We start from the raw sequence: 20,367 nt of genomic DNA, 5'->3' as shown, positions 1-20,367 counted from the left end.
TCCCCAACCTCTGTGTGTGTCCACGTGTGCCCAACCTCTGTGTGTGTCCACGTGTGCCCAACCTCTGTGTGTGTCCACGTGTGCCCAACCTCTGTGTGTGTCCACGTGTGCCCAACCTCTGTGTGTGTCCACGTGTGCCCAACCTCTGTGTGTGTCCACGTGTGCCCAACCTCTGTGTGTGTCCACGTGTGCCCAACCTCTGTGTGTGTCCACGTGTCCCCAACCTCTGTGTGTGTCCACGTGTGCCCAACCTCTGTGTGTGTCCACGTGTGCCCAACCTCTGTGTGTGTCCACGTGTCCCCAACCTCTGTGTGTGTCCACGTGTCCCCAACCTCTGTGTGTCCACGTGTCCCCAACCTCTGTGTGTCCACGTGTCCCCAACCTCTGTGTGTGTCCACGTGTCCCCAACCTCTGTGTGTGTCCACGTGTCCCCAACCTCTGTGTGTGTCCACGTGTCCCCAACCTCTGTGTGTGTCCACGTGTCCCCAACCTCTGTGTGTGTCCACGTGTCCCCAACCTCTGTGTGTGTCCACGTGTCCCCAACCTCTGTGTGTGTCCACGTGTCCCCAACCTCTGTGTGTGTCCACGTGTCCCCAACCTCTCTGTGTGTCCACGTGTCCCCAACCTCTGTGTGTCCACGTGTCCCCAACCTCTGTGTGTCCACGTGTCCCCAACCTCTGTGTGTCCACGTGTCCCCAACCTCTGTGTGTCCACGTGTCCCCAACCTCTGTGTGTCCACGTGTGCCCAACCTCTGTGTGTGTCCACGTGTCCCCAACCTCTGTGTGTGTCCACGTGTGCCCAACCTCTGTGTGTGTCCACGTGTCCCCAACCTCTGTGTGTGTCCACGTGTCCCCAACCTCTGTGTGTCCACGTGTCCCCAACCTCTGTGTGTGTCCACGTGTCCCCAACCTCTGTGTGTGTCCACGTGTCCCCAACCTCTGTGTGTGTCCACGTGTCCCCAACCTCTGTGTGTGTCCACGTGTCCCCAACCTCTGTGTGTGTCCACGTGTCCCCAACCTCTGTGTGTGTCCACGTGTCCCCAACCTCTGTGTGTGTCCACGTGTCCCCAACCTCTGTGTGTGTCCACGTGTCCCCAACCTCTCTGTGTGTCCACGTGTCCCCAACCTCTGTGTGTCCACGTGTCCCCAACCTCTGTGTGTCCACGTGTCCCCAACCTCTGTGTGTCCACGTGTCCCCAACCTCTGTGTGTCCACGTGTCCCCAACCTCTGTGTGTCCACGTGTCCCCAACCTCTGTGTGTCCCCAACCTCTGTGTCTGTCCACGTGTCCCCAACCTCTGTGTGTCCACGTGTCCCCAACCTCTGTGTCTGTCCACGTGTCCCCAACCTCTGTGTGTCCCCGTGTCTCCAACCTCTGTGTCCCCAACCTCTGTGTGTCCCCAACCTCTGTGTGTCCACAACCTCTGTGTGTCCCCAACCTCTGTGTGTCCCCAACCTCCAACCAGACGAAACCTCCCAGCCAGTGAGAAAAAGACGTTTTAAAATACTTTTCAACCCAAAACACTTATTTTCTTTGCCCTTTTTGATGCATTTTGTTAACCATAGGGACGGGCCCTACAGTCGAACACTGGCTGTCTGAATGAACCATAGGGAAGGGCTGTCTGAATTGACCATAGGGACCGGCTGTCTGAATTAACCATAGGGACGGGCTGTCTGAATTAACCATAGGGAAGGGCTGTCTGAATGAAACATAGGGAAGGGCTGCAGCAGGACACTGGCTGTCTGAATTAACCATAGGGAAGGGCTATCTGAATTAACCATAGGGAAGGGCTGTCTGAATTAACCATAGGGAAGGGCTGTCTGAATTAACCATAGGGAAGGGCTGCAGCAGGACACTGGCTGTCTGAATTAACCATAGGGAAGGGCTATCTGAATTAACCATAGGGAAGGGCTGTCTGAATTAACCATAGGGAAGGGCTGTCTGAATTAACCATAGGGAAGGGCTGTCTGAATTGAATGTAATGGTACAGGTAGTGTTTGTGTCTCTATCCCCTGTAATATGACATGCGAGCCACGATACGTTTCAGGAGACCAGGGTAAAGCATCAGTAATCATTACTGACTGCGCCGTCCCGGTGTCTCGTTAGATTTGTTATCGGCTTTTGATTCGCTTGTTCACCAGTTGAATCAGCTGTGTAGTGTGGGTGTGTGGGGGGACGACGACCAAAAGGTGCACCCCCTAGGGGGAAGTTGGGGGAAACGCTGGTTAAACATAACTGATGACTTCAGATATGTGAATGATGTGGCAACGGAACTGTGTGTTTGTGTGTGTGTGTGTGTGTGTGTGTGTGTGTGTGTGTGTGTGTGTGTGTGTGTGTGTGTGTGTGTGTGTGTGTGTGTGTGTGTGTGTGTGTGTGTGTGTGTGTGTGTGTGTGTCCTCACCTCTGCAGATCTGCACCAGTCCCACCACTATGATGAGTCCCAGGGCCAGCAGCTTGGCCACCGTGAACACATCCTGGATCCTGGTGGCCCAGCGCACGCTGGAACAATTTACCCACGTCAGGAACACTGGAACAGAGAGAGAGAGAGGACTACACATTTACACTCTAACCCAGGAACACTGGAACAGAGAGAGAGAGGGGACTACACATGTACACTCTAACCCAGGAACACTGGAACAGAGAGAGAGAGAGGACTACACATGTACACTCTAACCCAGGAACACTGGAACAGAGAGAGAGAGGACTCCACATGTACACTCTAACCCAGAAACACTGGAACAGAGAGAGGGGACTACACATGTACACTCTAACCCAGGAACACTGGAACAGAGAGAGAGAGGGGACTACACATTAATATTAAGAAGGACTTGCTAAAACATTCAGCGTTGTGACTCTCTGTAATTTCTAGGAGGATTTTAACCAATTTATCCCCAAAAACGTCTCTAAGTTTCACCATCATTGTAAAGCCAGAGTTATTTTGTTGCTTCTACAAACTGATTTCTGAATATTATTAGTTCTTTCATTAGTGATTAATTTACGTCTGTCCCTCATTTTAGGGTCAACCCTGTTATTTAGTCCCTCATGTTCAGGTCAACCCTGTTATTCAGTCCCTCATTTTAAAGTCAACCCTGTTATTCAGTCCCTCATTTTAAAGTCAACCCTGTTATTTTGTCCCTCATGTTCAGGTCAACTCTGTTATTCTGTCCCTCATTTTAAAGTCAACCCTGTTATTCAGTCCCTCATGTTCAGGTAAACTCTGTTATTCTGTCCCTCATTTTAAAGTCAACCCTGTTATTCTGTCCCTCATGTTCAGGTCAACCCTGTTAGGTGAACTGAACTCACGTTTTAATATGGTGAGACTCCTATAGACACCACTGTATACTGTACCCCCAGGCCTCTCTAGTCTAGTAGACTCCTATAGACACTACTGTACCCCCAGGCATCACTAGTCTAGTAGACTCCTATAGACACTACTGTACCCCCAGGCCTCTCTAGTCTAGTAGACTCCTATAGACACTACTGTATACTGTACCCCCAAGCATCACTAGTCTAGTAGACTCCTATAGACACTACTGTATACTGTACCACCAGGCATCACTAGTCTAGTAGACTCCTATAGACACTACTGTACCCCCAGGCATCACTAGTCTAGTAGACTCCTATAGACACTACTGTATACTGTACCCCCAGGCCTCACTAGTCTAGTAGACTCCTATAGACACTACTGTACCCCCAGTTATCACTAGTCTAGTAGACTCCTATAGACACTACTGTATACTGTACCCCCAGGCCTCTCTAGTCTAGTAGACTCCTATAGACACTACTGTATACTGTACCCCCAGGCATCACTAGTCTAGTAGACTCCTATAGACGCTACTGTACCCCCAGGCCTCTCTAGTCTAGTAGACTCCTATAGACACTACTGTACCCCCAGGCATCACTAGTCTAGTAGACTCCTATAGACACTAATGTATACTGTACCCCCAGGCCTCTCTAGTCTAGTAGACTCCTATAGACACTACTGTATACTGTACCCCCAGGCATCACTAGTCTAGTAGACTCCTATATACTGTACCCCCAGGACTCACTAGTCTGCATGCATTATTTTGTGTTTTACACAGAGGATATTTTTGCAGAATTCAATTTGGTGTTTGTCCCATTTTGTGATTTCTTGGTTGGTGAGCGGACCCCCAGAACCATAAAGGGCAATGGGTTCTATAACTGATTCAAGTATTTTTAGCCTGATCCTTATATATATATATATATATATATATATATATATATATATATATATATATATATATATATATATATATATATATATATATATATATATTACTCTCTCTACATCACATCACATCACATCACATCACATCACATCACATCACATCACATCACATCACATGTTCCATCGCAGGGAGTGAATGAGTTTAGATGCATCACAACATTGTCCTAGTATTGAATCAGTTGTGTTTCTGTAGGCTGACTTACATATTATTATTATCCACACAGACCATAACAACAGAGTAGGGTGAAGTTACCCCCAAGACGCTGGTCTCAGGTCAGTTTTTTTTACATTTTAGTCATTTAGCAGACGCTCTTATCCAGAGCAACTTACAGTAGTGAATGCATACATTTCATTTCATGCATTTTTTTATTTTTTTACTGGTCCCCCATGGGAATCAAACCCACAACCCTGGTGTTGCACACACCATGCTCTACCAACTGAGCCACAGGGAAGACCTACTTCCTTTTCCCTGCTAATGGTTAAGGTTACGGTTGGGGAATCTGATCCCAGCTCTGTACCTAGGGGAAACGTCACCCCTGAAGCCATTTTTTAAAAATTAGTAGAAAAAAATAATCTCAGAGACTGTAAACACTTCCTTTGTTTCTGCTGATTGGTTTACTTAACCAGCTTCAGTGTAGTGTAGTCCAGTGTAAGTATGTAACCACTTCCGGTGTGAATGTGTTTAGTAACAGCAGCAGCAAGCTGGGATACAGTAGGGTGTCTGTCTCCAGGGAGAGGAGGGTGCACAGGGGTTAAAGGGGGGGGGGGGCCCGAAGGAGGCAGGGGAGGGTATGAGGGGACAGGAGAGGGGCTAGAGAATGGGCAGGAAGAGGGGTAGAGAGGGGTAGAGGGGGGGCAGAAAGAGGGGTAGAGGGGAGTAGAGGGGAGGGCAGGAGAGGGGTAGAGGAGGGTAGAGGGGGGACAGGAGAGGGGCAGAGGGGGGCAGGAGAGGGGTAGAGGAGGGTAGAGGGGGGGGGCAGGAGAATGGCAGGAGAGGGGTAGAGGGGTGCAGGGGGTTTGGGACAGGCACCCCTCCCTCTACTTCATCCATCACAGAAGTGCCGGGTCCCCAAAGAGAGTCTGTCAGACCCCCTAACCCCCCCAAAACAAACTGCTTCCGACGCAGACAAATAAAACCCAGGGGACAAGAAATGGCACCGTATTCCCTATATATTAGTGTACTACGATCCAAAAGTAGCGCACTACATAGGGAATAGTGTGCCATTTGGGAAAAAACCCTGGCCTTTAAGAAGGGGCTCTTTCTGTCTGCCACCAGATTGTTGGCACGTTGGTCCGGTGTCACAGCGGTGTGGTCCCATTAACGTTATGGCACCGGGAAAGGGCAGCCCGTCAGACCGGGTCAGTGTACTGAACGTTATGGCACCGGGAAAGGCCAGCCCGTCAGACCAGGTCAGTGTACAGAACGTTATGGCACCGGGAAAGGGCAGCCCATCAAACCGGGTCAGTGTACTGAACGTTATGGCACCGGGAAAGGGCAGCCCGTCAGACCGGGTCAGTGTACTGAACGTTATGGCACCGGGAAAGGCCAGCCCGTCAGACCGGGTCAGTGTACAGAACGTTATGGCACCGGGAAAGGGCAGCCCGTCAGACCGGGTCAGTGTACAGAACGTTATGGCACCGGGAAAGGACAGCCCGTCAGACCGGGTCAGTGTACAGAACGTTATGGCACCGGGAAAGGGCAGCCTGTCAGACCGGGTCAGTGTACTGAACGTTATGGCACCGGGAAAGGGCAGCCCATCAAACCGGGTCAGTGTACAGAACGTTTCCATTCCCTGTGACGTTGTGACCCACGCCTGTGATGACCTGGCCAAGATACATATCCAGATATAGTATATTATCTCAGTGACACAGACGTCCTGAGGACTGAGGAGTTGTAGCTACTAAGACAGAGAGGCAGGGTAGTTAGATCCAGTGAGGACTGAGGAGTTGTAGCTACTAAGACATAGAGGCAGGGTAGTTAGATCCAGTGAGGACTGAGGAGTTGTAGCCACTAAGACATAGAGGCAGGGTAGTTAGATCCAGTGAGGACTGAGGAGGAGTTGTAGCTACGAAGACAGAGAGGCAGGGTAGTTAGAACCAGTGAGGACTGAGGAGTTGTAGTTACCAAGACATAGAGGCAGGGTAGTTTGACCCAGTGAGGACTGAGGAGTTGTAGCTACTAAGACAGAGGCAGGGTAGTTAGATCCAGTGAGGACTGAGGAGTTGTAGCTACTAAGACATAGAGGCAGGGTAGTTAGATCCAGTGAGGACTGAGGAGTTGTAGCTACTAAGACAGAGAGGCAGGGTAGTTAGAACCAGTGAGGACTGAGGAATTGTAGTTACCAAGACATAGAGGCAGGGTAGTTAGACCCATTGAGGACTGAGGAGTTGTAGCTACTAAGACAGAGGCAGGGTAGTTAGATCCAGTGAGGACTGAGGAGTTGTAGCTACTAAGACATAGAGGCAGGGTAGTTAGAACCAGTGAGGACTGAGGAGTTGTAGCTACTAAGACAGAGGCAGGGTAGTTAGATCCAGTGAGGACTGAGGAGTTGTAGCTACTAAGACAGAGGCAGGGTAGTTAGAACCAGTGAGGACTGAGGAGTTGTATCCTACTAAGACAGAGAGGCAGGGTAGTTAGAACCAGTGAGGACTGAGGAGTTGTATCCTACAAAGACAGAGAGGCAGGGGAGTTAGAACCAGTGAGGACTGAGGAGTTGTATCCTACTAAGACAGAGAGGCAGGGTAGTTAGAACCAGTGAGGACTGAGGAGTTGTATCCTACAAAGACAGAGAGGCAGGGTAGTTAGAACCAGTGAGGACTGAGGAGTTGTAGTTACTAAGACATAGAGGCAGGGTAGTTAGAACCAGTGAGGACTGAGGAGTTGAAGTTACTAAGACAGAGGCAGGGTAGTTAGATCCAGTGAGGACTGAGGAGTTGTAGCTACTAAGACAGAGGCAGGGTAGTTAGATCCAGTGAGGACTGAGGAGTTGTAGCTACTAAGACAGAGAGGCAGGGTAGTTAGAACCAGTGAGGACTAAGGAGTTGTAGCTACTAAGACAGAGGCAGGGTAGTTAGAACCAGCGAGGACTGAGGAGTTGTAGCTACTAAGACAATAAGTCTTAGACAGTAAGTCTACTGTAAGTCTGTCTGGATAAGAGTCTGTTAAATGACTCTCTACTGTAAGTCTCTCTGGATAAGAGAGTCTGTTAAATGACTACAATGTAAAAATACTTGAGTGAATAGCAAGCTACAACAAGTTTTATATATATATATAAGGTATGCAATGACTAACCTGACAAGAAGAACTGACGACGCCCTAACCAATTTAGTAATGCCACCTTATACATTCTACTACGACAATTTTCAAGAGGAAGTTTAAAGCCGAACTGAGTACCTGAATTATTTTAAATTTGTAAAACAGGTTATATGACTTTGTGGCTGTGCCAGCTAGTGACCACTCTGCAGAGCTGCCTACAGAACAAGATTCATGACAAAAAACGCTAACCTGCGTTGACATGACCATACTGCATCCCCAATGGCCCCTGGTCTAAAGTAGTGCACTATATATAGGGAATAGGGTGCCATAGGGCTCTGGTCTAAAGTAGTGCACTATATATAGGGAATAGGGTGCCATAGGGCTCTGGTCTAAAGTAGTGCACTATATATAGGGAATAGGGTGCCATAGGGCTCTGGTCTAAAGTAGTGCACTATGTAGGGAATAGGGTGCCATAGGGCTCTGGCCTAAAGTAGTGCACTATATAATAGGGAATAGGGTGCCGTAGGGCTCTGGTCTAAAGTAGTGCACTATATATAGGGAATAGGGTGCCATAGGGCTCTGGTCTAAAGTAGTGCACTATATAGGGAATAGGGTGCCATAGGGCTCTGGTCTAAAGTAGTGCACTATGTAGGGAATAGGATGCCATAGGGCTCTGGCCTACAGTAGTGCACTATATAGGGAATAGGGTGCCGTAGGGCTCTGGCCTAAAGTAGTGCATTATATAGGGAATAGGGTGCCATAGGGCTCTGGTCTAAAGTAGTGCACTATATAGGGAATAGGGTTCCATAGGGCTCTGGTATAAAGTAGTGCACTATATATAGGGAATAGGGTGCCATAGGGCTCTGGTCTAAAGTAGTATAGGGAATAGGGTGCCGTAGGGCTCTGGTCTAAATTAGTGCACTATATATAGGGAATAGGGTGCCATAGGGCTCTGGTCTAAAGTACTGCACTATAAATAGGGAATAGGGTGCCATAGGGCTCTGGTCTAAAGTAGTGCACTATATAGGCAATAGGATGCCATAGGGCTCTGGTCTAAAGTAGTGCACTATATAGGGAATAGGGTATAATTTGGGATGCAGACCATGTTCCTTCCTTGTCTGCTGTAGAGAGGTTTTATGAAGGAGGTACTGTGAAGGAGGTACTGTGAAGGAGGTACTGTAAAAGGAGGTACTGTGAAGGAGGTACTGTAAAGGAGGTACTGTAAAGGAGGTACTGTAAAGGAGATACTGTAAAGGAGGTACTGTAAAAGGAGGTACTGTAAAAGGAGGTATTGTAAAGGAGGTACTGTAAAGGAGGTACTGTAAAGCAGGTACTGTAAAGTAGGTACTGTAAAGCAGAAATTGTAAAGGGGGTACTGTGAGGAGGTACTGTAAAGGGGGTATTGTAAAGCAGGTATTGTAAAGCAGGTATTGTAAAGGGGGTACTGTGAAGGAGGTACTGTGAAGGAGGTACTGTAAAGCAGATATTGGAAAGGGGGTACTGTGAAGGAGGTACTGTGAAGGGGATTTTGTAAAGCAGGTATTGTAAAGCAGGTATTGTAAAGGAGGTATTGTAAAGGAGGTATTGTAAAGCAGGTATTGTAAAGGAGGTACTGTGAGCAGGTATTGTAAAGCAGGTATTGTAAAGCAGGTATTGTAAAGCAGGTATTGTAAAGGGGGTACTGTGAAGGAGGTACTGTGAAGGGGCTTTTGTAAAGGCGGTACTGTAAAGGAGGTACTGTAAAGGAGGTACTGTAAAGCAGATATTGGAAAGGGGGTACTGTGAAGGAGGTACTGTAAAGCAGATATTGGAAAGGGGGTACTGTGAAGGGGCTTTTGTAAAGGAGGTACTGTAAAGGAGGTACTGTAAAGGAGGTATTGTAAAGGAGGTACTGTAAAGGAGGTACTGTAAAGGAGGTACTGTAAAGGAGGTACTGTGTGTCTAGAAGAGATATATCAGTTGTAAACAGTCGGAATGTCAAATAGCCAATAGGGTCTTGACCGTCCCCGCGCGTCCCTCCGGGGTTGGTTAGTAGGGTCGTCCCGCCCACTTTCTCCTGCCTGTCACCCAGTGACAAGGGTGTCATAGCAACTGTCACGGCAACCGTGGAAACAATACACAATGGCCTTGAGGACACGACCTATCATCGGTGGAGTCAAAGGCTGGTACCATTACGTAGTCTGACACACACACACACCGGCTGGTACACACACACACACACACACACACACACACACACACACACACACACACACACACACACACACACACACACACACACACACACACACACACACACACACACACCTTCCTCCAACCCTGCTCCATCCGGTTTAGACAGGCTCAAACCAGCAGCAGACAGACAGACAGACAGACAGACAGACAGACAGACAGACAGACAGACAGACAGACAGACAGACAGACAGACAGACAGACAGACAGACAGACAGACAGACAGACCCTCATTAGATATGATGCCACCACACGCTGACTACTGATACGGACCTCAACCCTCATTAGATATGATGCCACCACACGCTGACTACTGATACGGACCTCAACCCTCATTAGATATGATGCCACTACACGCTGACTACTGATACGGACCTCAACCCTCATTAGATATGACGCCACTGCACGCTGACTACTGATACGGACCTCAACCCTCATTAGATATGATGCCACCACATGCTGACTACTGATACAGACCTCAACTCTCATTAGATATGACGCCACTACACGCTGACTACTGATACGGACCTCAGCCCTCATTAGATATGATGCCACTACACGCTGACTACTGATACGGACCTCAACTCTCATTAGATATGATGCCACTACACGCTGACTACTGATACGGACCTCAACCCTCATTAGATATGATGCCACCACACGCTGACTACTGATACGGACCTCAAGCCTCATTAGATATGACGCCACTACACGCTGACTACTGATACGGACCTCAACCCTCATTAGATATGACGCCACTACACGCTGACTACTGATACGGACCTCAACCTTCATTAGATATGACGCCACCACACGCTGACTACTGATACGAACCTCAACCCTCATTAGATATGATGCCACTACACGCTGACTACTGATACGGACCTCAGTCCTCATTAGATATGATGCCACCACACGCTGACTACTGATACGGACCTCAACCCTCATTAGATATGATGCCACTACACGCTGTCATTATTGTACTGTATTACTATTAAATAGTCATTATTATACTGTACTACTACTAAATAGTTATTATTGTACTATACTACTACTAAATAGTCATTATTATACTATACTACTACTAAATAGTCGTTATTATACTGTACTACTACTAAATAGTCGTTATTATACTATACTACTACTAAATAGTCGTTATTATACTGTACTACTATTAAATAGTAATTATTATACTGTACTACTACTAAATAGTCGTTATTATACTGTACTACTATTAAATAGTAATTATTATTCTGTATTACAACTAAATAGTAATTATTATACTGTATTACAACTAAATAGTTGTTATTATACTGTACTACTATTAAATAGTCATTACTATACTGTACTACTATTAAATAGTCATTATTGTACTATACTACTACTAAATAGTAATTATTATACTGTACTACTATTAAATAGTCATTATTGTACTGTACTACTACTAAATAGTCATTATTATACTGTACTACTATTAAATAGTCATTACTATTCTGTATTACAACTAAATAGTGTTTATTATTGTGGACTTACATATGCAGATGGTGGAGAGAAGCCTGGTGGCCAAGTATGGAGGAACACAGTTCTGGAAGGCCGGCTGCAGGACATAGTTGGAGAAGGTGAGAGCTATGACAGCCAGGGTGGTGGGGTACATGATGAGAACCGCACTCCATAGGAGCAGGAACCTATAGGAAGACAACATATATACTGTTAAAACTATATATATATATATATACCTTATACTGTATGTAGACAGCCAGGGTGTTGGGGTCAAAATATGCATAGACTGTAGAATGTACATTGTTTATATTGTATGGCAGCTGTGGAGAGTGCTGGGGAAAACTCAAAAAAACTTTTTTTCCATGAACTCAGAGAGTCTCCTGCCTCGGAGACCTAAGTGACATCTTTGTGGACTCAGGCTCTCACTCGTAACGAGTGTCATGGGGACTACCAGTACAATTTATATCTAATCCACTTACACATTAAAACACAGCCTTTTTATTTTTTTACATGATTACTGGTAAACATGTAGAGGAGGAACGAAGGAAGGACCAGGATCTGTGGCCGTATTCATATGGTCTCTCTCCCCCCCTGAGTACTGATCTAAGACCAGTTATTTAGATCAGACGGTCTCTCTCCCCCCTGAGTACTGATCTAAGACCAGTTATTTAAATCAGACGGTCTCTCTCTCCCCCCTGAGTACTGATCTAAGACCAGTTATTTAGATCAGAATGAGTAACACTACATGCACACAGGGGACTTGATCCTAATTACAAAATACAATAAAATACTCAAACATTTTACGTGAGCTTTATTTCATGTGAAATTAATGATCACGGGTAGGTTTGTATTGTGTATGAATTATGGCAGTTATCAAAACTTTTAAAACATTTTTTTTTGCTTTAGAATGTGTTTAAAATCAAAATCGAATCAAATTTTATTGGTCACATTACACGTGGTTAGCAGATGTTATTTGCGAGTGTAGTGAAATGCTTGTGTTTCTAGCTCTGACAGTGCAGCAATATCTAACAAGTAATATAACTGGGGATAGGGGATAGGGGCTGGTGTTATTGTGGGTGTAGTGAAAATGTTTGTGCTTCTAGTTCCGACTGTGCAGCAATATCTAACTAGTAATATCTAACAATTTCACAACAACTAACTAATACACACAAATCTAAGTAAAAGGATGGAATAAGAATATGTACATATAAATATATGGATGGGCCATGACCAACCGGCATAGACAAGATGCAATAGATGGTATAAAATACAGTATATACACATCTGGGATGAGTAGTGCAAGATATGTAAACATCATTATTAAAGTGGCATTAATAAAGTGACTAGTGATCCATTTGTTAGAGCAGCCAATGATTTCAAGTCTGTATGTAGGCAGCAGCCTCTCTGTGTTAGTGATGGCTGTTTAACAATCTGATGGCCTTGAGACTGAAAAATATCTTCTGTCTCTCAGGTCCCAGCTTTGATGCACCTGTACTGACCTTGCCTTCTGGATGGTAGCGGGGTGAACAGGCAGTGGCTTTGGTGGTTGTTGTCCTTGATGATCTTTTTGGCATTCCTGTGACATCGGGTGCTGTAGGTGTCCTGGAGGGCAGGTAGTTTGCCCCCGGTGATGCGTTGTGCAGACCACACAACCCTCTGGAGAGCCTTGCGGTTGTGGGCAGAGCAGTTGCCGTACCAGGCGGTGATACAGCCCGACAGGATGCTCTCAATTGTGCATCTGTAGAAGTTTGTGAGGGTTTTAGGTGACAAGCCACATTTCTTCAGCCTCCTGTGGTTGAAGAGGTGCTGTTGTGACTTCTTCACCACGCTGTCTGTGTGGGTGGACCATTTCAGTTTGTCCGTGATCTGTACGCAGAGGAACTTGAAACGTTCCACTTTCTCCACTGCTGTCCCAACAATGTGGATGGGGGGGTGCTCCCTCTGCTGAAGTCCACAATCATCTCTTTTGTTTTGTTGTCGTTGAGTGAGAAGTTGTTTTCCTGACACCACACTCCGAGTGCCCTCACCTCCTCCCTATAGGCTGTCTCGTCATTGTTGGTGATCAGGCCTACCACTGTTGTGATGTCTGCAACCTTGATGATTGAGTTGGAGGCGTGCATGGCCACGCAGTCGTGAGTGAACAGGGAGTACAGGAGAGGGCTGAGAACGCACCCTTGTGGGGCCCCAGTGTTGAGGATCAGCGAAGTGGAGATGTTGTTTCCTACCTTCACCACCTGGGGGTAGCCCGCTAAGAAGTCCAGAACCCAAATGCACAGGGCAGGGTTGAGGCCCAGAGGCTCAAGCTTAATGATGACCTTGGAGGGTACTATGGTGTTGAATGCTGAGCTGTAGTCAATGAACAGCATTCTTACAAAGGTATTCCTCTTGTCCAGATGGGATAGTGTAGTGTGCAGTGTGATTGCATCGTCTGTGGACCAATTGGGGCGGTATGCAAATTGCAGTGGGTCTAGGGTGACAGGTAGGGTGGAGGTGATATGATCCTTGACTAGTCTCTCAAACCACTTTATGATGACAGAAGTGAGTGCTACAGGGCAGTAGTTATTCCGTTCAGTTACATTGCCTTCTTGGGTACAGGAACAATGGTGGCCATCTTGAAGCATGTGGGGACAGCAGACTCGGATAGGGAGAGATTGAATATGTCCGTAAACACACCAGCCTGCTGGTCTGGGCCGGCAGCCTTGCGAGGGTTAACACGTTTAAAATGTCTTACTCACGTCGGCCACGGAGAAGGAGGGGGGGGGGGGGGGCGCAGTTCTTGGTAGCGGGCCGCGTCAGTGGCACTGTATTGTCCTCAAAGCGAGCAAAGAAGATGTTTAGTTTGTCTGGAGCTAGACGTCGATGTCCGTGACGTGGCTGGTTTTCTTTTTGTAGTCCGTTGGTTGACTGTAGACCCTGCCACATACGTCTCGTGTCTGAGCCGTTGAATTGCGACTCTTTGTCCATATATTGATGTTTCGCTTGTTTGATTGTCTTGCGGAGGGAATAACTACACTGTTTGTATGCGGCCATATTCCCGGTCATCTTTCCAAGAAGTTAAATGCGGTGGTTCGCGCTTTCAGTTTTGCGTGAATGCCCCCCATTATCCACGGTTTCTGGTTAGGGTAGGTTTTAATAGTCACAGTGGGAACAACATCTCCTATGCACTTCCTTATAAACTCACTCACCGAATCAGCGTATAAATCTATATTATTCTCTGAGGCTACCCGTTACACGTCCCAGTCCGCGTGATCAAAACAGCGTGGATTCCGATTGGTCAGACCAGCGTTGCATGGTCCTAGTCACGGGTACATCCTGTTTGAGTTTCTACCTATAGGAGGGGAGAAGCAAAATGGAGTCATGGTCGGATTTTCTGAATGGAGGACAGGGGAGGGCCTTGTCCGCATTGCGTAAGTTAGAGTAGCAGTGATCCAGAGTTTCGCCAGCCAGTGACAATAACTGATGAGAATTCTCTTGGGAGAAAATACGGACGGCATTTGATTGTGAGGAATTCTAGGTCCAGTGAACAGAAGGACTTGAGTTCCTGTATGTTGTTACAATTACACCATGAGTCGTTAATCATGAAACATACACCCCCCGCCTTTCTTCTTCCATGAGAGATGTTTATTCCTGTCGGCGCGATGCACAAAGAATCCCGGTGGCTGTACCGACTTCAACAGCATGTCCCCAGAGAGCCATGTTTCCGTGAAACAGAGCATGTTACAATCTCGGGGGTCTCTCTGGAAAGCAACCCTAGCCCTAATTCCGTCTACCTTGTTATCTAGAGACTGGACATTGGGCGGTGGGTGGTGTGCGTGCCTCTGAAGTCTGACCAGAAGGCCGCTCTGTCTACCTCTCCTGCGGCAACTTTGTTTTGGGTCAGCCTCTTGGGTGGTTCGAACGAAGGATCCACTTCGGGAAAGTCGTATTCCTGGTCGTAGTGCTGGTAAGTTGACGTCTCTATGATATACAGTAGTTCTTCTCGGCTGTATGTATTAACACTTAAGATTTTCTGGGCTAACAATGTAAGAAATAATACACAAAAAATACTAAATACTGCATAGTTTCCTGATCCTGTTGGAGCCTGTGATATCTGGTCCTGTTGGAGCCTGGGATATCTGGTCCTGTTGGACCCTGTGATATCTGGTCCTGTTGGACCCTGTGATATCTGGCCCTGTTGGAGACTGGGATATCAGGTCCTGTTGGAGCCTGTGATATCTGGTCTTGTTGGAGCCTGTGATATCTGGTCCTGTTGGAGCCTGTGATATCTGGTCCTGCTGGAGCCTGTGATATCTGGTCCTGTTGGAGCCTGTGATATCTGGTCCTGATAGAGCCTGGGATATCTGGTCCTGTTGGAGCCTGGGATATCTGGTCCTGTTGGAGCCTGGGATATCTGGTCCTGTTGGAGCCTGGGATATCTGGTCCTGTTGGAGCCTGTGATATCTGGTCCTGTTGGAGACTGTGATATCTGGTCCTGTTGGAGCACGTGATATCTGGTCCTGTTGGAGCCTGTGATATCTGGTCCTGTTGAAGCCTGTGATATCTGGTCCTATTGCAGCATGTGATATCTGGCCCTGTTGGAGCCTGGGATATCTGGCCCTGTTGGAGCCTGGGATATCTGGTCCTGTTGGAGCCTGTGATATATGGTCCTGTTGGAGCACGTGATATCTGGTCCTGTTGGAGCACGTGATGTCTGGTCCTGTTGGAGCCTGTGATATCTGGTCCTGTTGGAGCCTGGGATATCTGGTCCTGTTGTAGCCTGTGGTATCTGGTCCTGTTAGAGCCTGTTGGAGCCTGTGATATCTGGTCCTGTTGGAGCCTGTTGGAGCACATGATATCTTGTCCTGTTGGAGCACGTGATATCTGGTCCTGTTGGAGCCTGTGATATCTGGTCCTGTTGGAGCACGTGATATCTGGTCCTGTTGGAGCACGTGATATCTGGTCATGTTGGAGCCTGTGATATCTGGTCCTGTTGGAGCACATGATATCTGGTCCTGTTGGAGCACGTGATATCTGGTCCTGTTGGAGCCTGGGATATCTGGTCCTGTTGGAGCCTGGGATATCTGGTCCTGTTGGAGCCTGGGATATCTGGTCCTGTTGGAGCACGTAATATCTGGTCCTGTTGGAGCACATGATATCTGGTCCTGTTGGAGCCTGGGATATCTGGTCCTGTTGGAGCCTGTGATATCTGGTCCTGTTGGAGTCTGTGATATCTGGTCCTGTTGGAGCCTGTGATATCTGGTCCTGTTGGAGCACGTGATATCTGGTCCTGATGGAGTCTGTGATATCTGTTCCTGTTGGAGCCTGTGATGTCTGTTCCGGTTGGAGCACGTGATATCTGGTCCTGTTGGAGCCTGGGATATCTGGTCCTGTTGGAGCCTGGGATATCTGGTCCTGTTGGAGCCTGGGATATCTGGTCCTGTTGGAGACTGTGATATCTGGTCCTGTTGGAGTCTGTGATATCTGGTCCTGTTGGAGCCTGTGATATCTGGTCCTGTTGGAGCCTGTGATATCTGGTCCTGTTGGAGCCTGTTGGAGCACATGATATCTGGTCCTGTTGTAGCACGTGATATCTGGTCCTGTTGGAGCCTGTGATATCTGGTCCTGTTGGAGCCTGGGATATCTGGTCCTGTTGTAGCCTGTGGTATCTGGTCCTGTTAGAGCCTGTTGGAGCCTGTGATATCTGGTCCTGTTGGAGCCTGGGATATCTGGTCATGTTGGAGCCTGGGGTATTTGGTCCTGTTGGAGCACGTGATATCTGGTCCTGTTGGAGCACGTGATATCTGGTCCTGTTGGAGCCTGTGATATCTGGTCTTGTTGGAGCCTGTGATATCTGGTCCTGTTGGAGCCTGTGATATCTGGTCCTGTTGGAGCCTGTGATATCTGGTCCTGTTGGAGCACGTGATATCTGGTCCTGTTGGAGCCTGTGATATCTGGTCCTGTTGGAGCCTGGGATATCTGGTCCTGTTAGAGCCTGTTGGAGCCTGTGATATCTGGTCCTGTTGGAGCCTGTGATATCTGGTCCTGTTGGAGCCTGTGATATCTGGTCCTTTTGGAGCCTGGGATATCTGGTCCTGTTGGAGCCTGGGATATCTGGTCCTGTTGGAGCCTGTGATATCTGGTCCTGTTGGAGCCTGTGATATCTGGTCCTGTTGGAGCCTGGGATATCTGGTCCTGTTGGAGCCTGTGATATCTGGTCCTGTTGGAGCCTGTGATATCTGGTCCTGTTGGAGCCTGGGAAATCTGGTCCTGTTGGAGCCTGTGATATCTGGTCCTGTTGGAGCCTGTGATATCTGGTCCTGTTGGAGCCTGGGATATCTGGTCCTGTTGGAGCCTGTGATATCTGGTCCTGTTTGAGCCTGGGATATCTGGTCCTGTTGGAGCCTGGGATATCTGGTCCTGTTGGAGCCTGGGATATCTGGTCCTGTTGGAGCCTGGGATATCTGGTCCTGTTGGAGCAGGTGATATCTGGTCCTGTTGGAGCACGTGATATCTGGTCCTGTTGTAGCCTGTGATATCTGGTCCTGTTGGAGCACGTGATATCTGGTTCTGTTGGAGCCTGTGATATCTGGTCCTGTTGGAGCACTTGATATCTGGTCCTGTTGGAGCCTGTGATATCTGGTCCTGTTGGAGCACGTGATATCTGGTCCTGTTGGAGCACGTGATATCTGGTCCTGTTGGAGCCTGTGATATCTGGTCCTGTTGGAGCCTGTGATATCTGGTCCTGTTGGAGCCTGGGATATCTGGTAATGTTGGAGCCTGTGGTATCTGGTCTTGTTAGAGCCTATTGGAGCCTGTGATATTGGCCCTGTTGGAGCCTGTGATATCTGTTCCTGTTGGAGCCTGTGATATCTGGTTCTGTTGGAGCCTGTGATATCTGGTCCTGTTAGAGCCTGTTGGAGCCTGTGATATCTGGTCCTGTTGGAGCCTGTGATATCTGGTCCTGTTGGAGCACGTGATATCTGGTCCTGTTGGAGCACGTGATATCTGGTCCTGTTGGAGCCTGTGATATCTGGTCTTGTTGGAGCCTGTGATATCTGGTCCTGTTGGAGCCTGTGATATCTGGTCCTGTTGGAGCCTGTGATATCTGGTCCTGTTGGAGCACGTGATATCTGGTCCTGTTGGAGCCTGTGATATCTGGTCCTGTTGGAGCCTGGGATATCTGGTCCTGTTAGAGCCTGTTGGAGCCTGTGATATCTGGTCCTGTTGGAGCCTGTGATATCTGGTCCTGTTGGAGCCTGTGATATCTGGTCCTTTTGGAGCCTGGGATATCTGGTCCTGTTGGAGCCTGGGATATCTGGTCCTGTTGGAGCCTGTGATATCTGGTCCTGTTGGAGCCTGTGATATCTGGTCCTGTTGGAGCCTGGGATATCTGGTCCTGTTGGAGCCTGTGATATCTGGTCCTGTTGGAGCCTGTGATATCTGGTCCTGTTGGAGCCTGGGAAATCTGGTCCTGTTGGAGCCTGTGATATCTGGTCCTGTTGGAGCCTGTGATATCTGGTCCTGTTGGAGCCTGGGATATCTGGTCCTGTTGGAGCCTGTGATATCTGGTCCTGTTTGAGCCTGGGATATCTGGTCCTGTTGGAGCCTGGGATATCTGGTCCTGTTGGAGCCTGGGATATCTGGTCCTGTTGGAGCCTGGGATATCTGGTCCTGTTGGAGCAGGTGATATCTGGTCCTGTTGGAGCACGTGATATCTGGTCCTGTTGTAGCCTGTGATATCTGGTCCTGTTGGAGCACGTGATATCTGGTTCTGTTGGAGCCTGTGATATCTGGTCCTGTTGGAGCACTTGATATCTGGTCCTGTTGGAGCCTGTGATATCTGGTCCTGTTGGAGCACGTGATATCTGGTCCTGTTGGAGCACGTGATATCTGGTCCTGTTGGAGCCTGTGATATCTGGTCCTGTTGGAGCCTGTGATATCTGGTCCTGTTGGAGCCTGGGATATCTGGTAATGTTGGAGCCTGTGGTATCTGGTCTTGTTAGAGCCTATTGGAGCCTGTGATATTGGCCCTGTTGGAGCCTGTGATATCTGTTCCTGTTGGAGCCTGTGATATCTGGTTCTGTTGGAGCCTGTGATATCTGGTCCTGTTAGAGCCTGTTGGAGCCTGTGATATCTGGTCCTGTTGGAGCCTGTGATATCTGGTCCTGTTGGAGCCTGTGATATCTGGTCCTGTTGGAGCCTGTGATATCTGGTCCTGTTGGAGCCTGGGATATCTGGTCCTGTTGGAGCACGTGATATCTGGTCCTGTTGGAGCACGTGATATCTGGTCCTGTTGGAGCCTGTGATATCTGGTCCTGTTGGAGCCTGTGTTATCTGGTCCTGTTGGAGCCTGTGATATCTGGTCCTGTTGGAGTCTGTGATATCTGGTCCTGTTGGAGCCAGTTGGTACATGTGATATCTGGTCCTGTTGGAGCCTGTGATATCTGGTCCTGTTGGAGCCTGTGATATCTGGTTCTGTTAGAGCCTGTTGGAGCCTGTGATATCTGGTCCTGTTGGAGCATGTGATATCTGGTCCTGTTGGAGCCTGGGATATCTTATCCTGTTGGAGACTGGGATATCTGATCCTGTTGGAGCCTGGGATATCTGGTCCTGTTGGAGCCTGTATATCTGGTCCTGTTGGAGCCTGTATATCTGGTCCTGTTGGAGCCTGGGATATCTGGTCCTGTTGGAGCCTGTGATATCTGGTCCTGTTGGAGCCTGTGATATCTGGTCCTGTTGGAGCCTGGGATATCTGGTCCTGTTGGAGCCTGGGATATCTGGTCCTGTTGGAGCACGTGATATCTGGTCCTGTTGGAGCACGTGATATCTGGTCCTGTTGGAGCCTGTGATATCTGGTCCTGTTGGAGCCTGTGTTATCTGGTCCTGTTGGAGCCTGTGATATCTGGTCCTGTTGGAGTCTGTGATATCTGGTCCTGTTGGAGCCAGTTGGAACATGTGATATCTGGTCCTGTTGGAGCCTGTGATATCTGGTCCTGTTGGAGCCTGTGATATCTGGTTCTGTTAGAGCCTGTTGGAGCCTGTGATATCTGGTCCTGTTGGAGCATGTGATATCTGGTCCTGTTGGAGCCTGGGATATCTGATCCTGTTGGAGCCTGGGATATCTGGTCCTGTATGAGCCTGTATATCTGGT

General features: G+C 48.1%; 1 protein-coding gene across 1 annotated transcript in view; it reads right to left on the bottom strand.

The window, feature by feature from the left end:
* Positions 1-20,367, bottom strand: part of LOC106591035 (asc-type amino acid transporter 1) — a 62,690-nt gene that overhangs the window by 28,014 nt on the left and 14,309 nt on the right. The window contains exons 3-4 of the mRNA XM_014182208.3: positions 11,271-11,422; positions 2,402-2,527 (exon numbers count right to left, since the gene is read on the bottom strand). Coding sequence (XP_014037683.1) covers positions 2,402-2,527; positions 11,271-11,422 — 278 coding nt within the window. The remainder of the gene's footprint in view (positions 1-2,401; positions 2,528-11,270; positions 11,423-20,367) is intronic.

This window comes from Salmo salar, chromosome 11 (assembly GCF_965601325.2).
Source record: "Salmo salar chromosome 11, fSalSal1, whole genome shotgun sequence".
NCBI lineage: Eukaryota > Metazoa > Chordata > Actinopteri > Salmoniformes > Salmonidae > Salmo > Salmo salar.
This window is presented reverse-complemented; position numbering and strand designations above follow the sequence as displayed.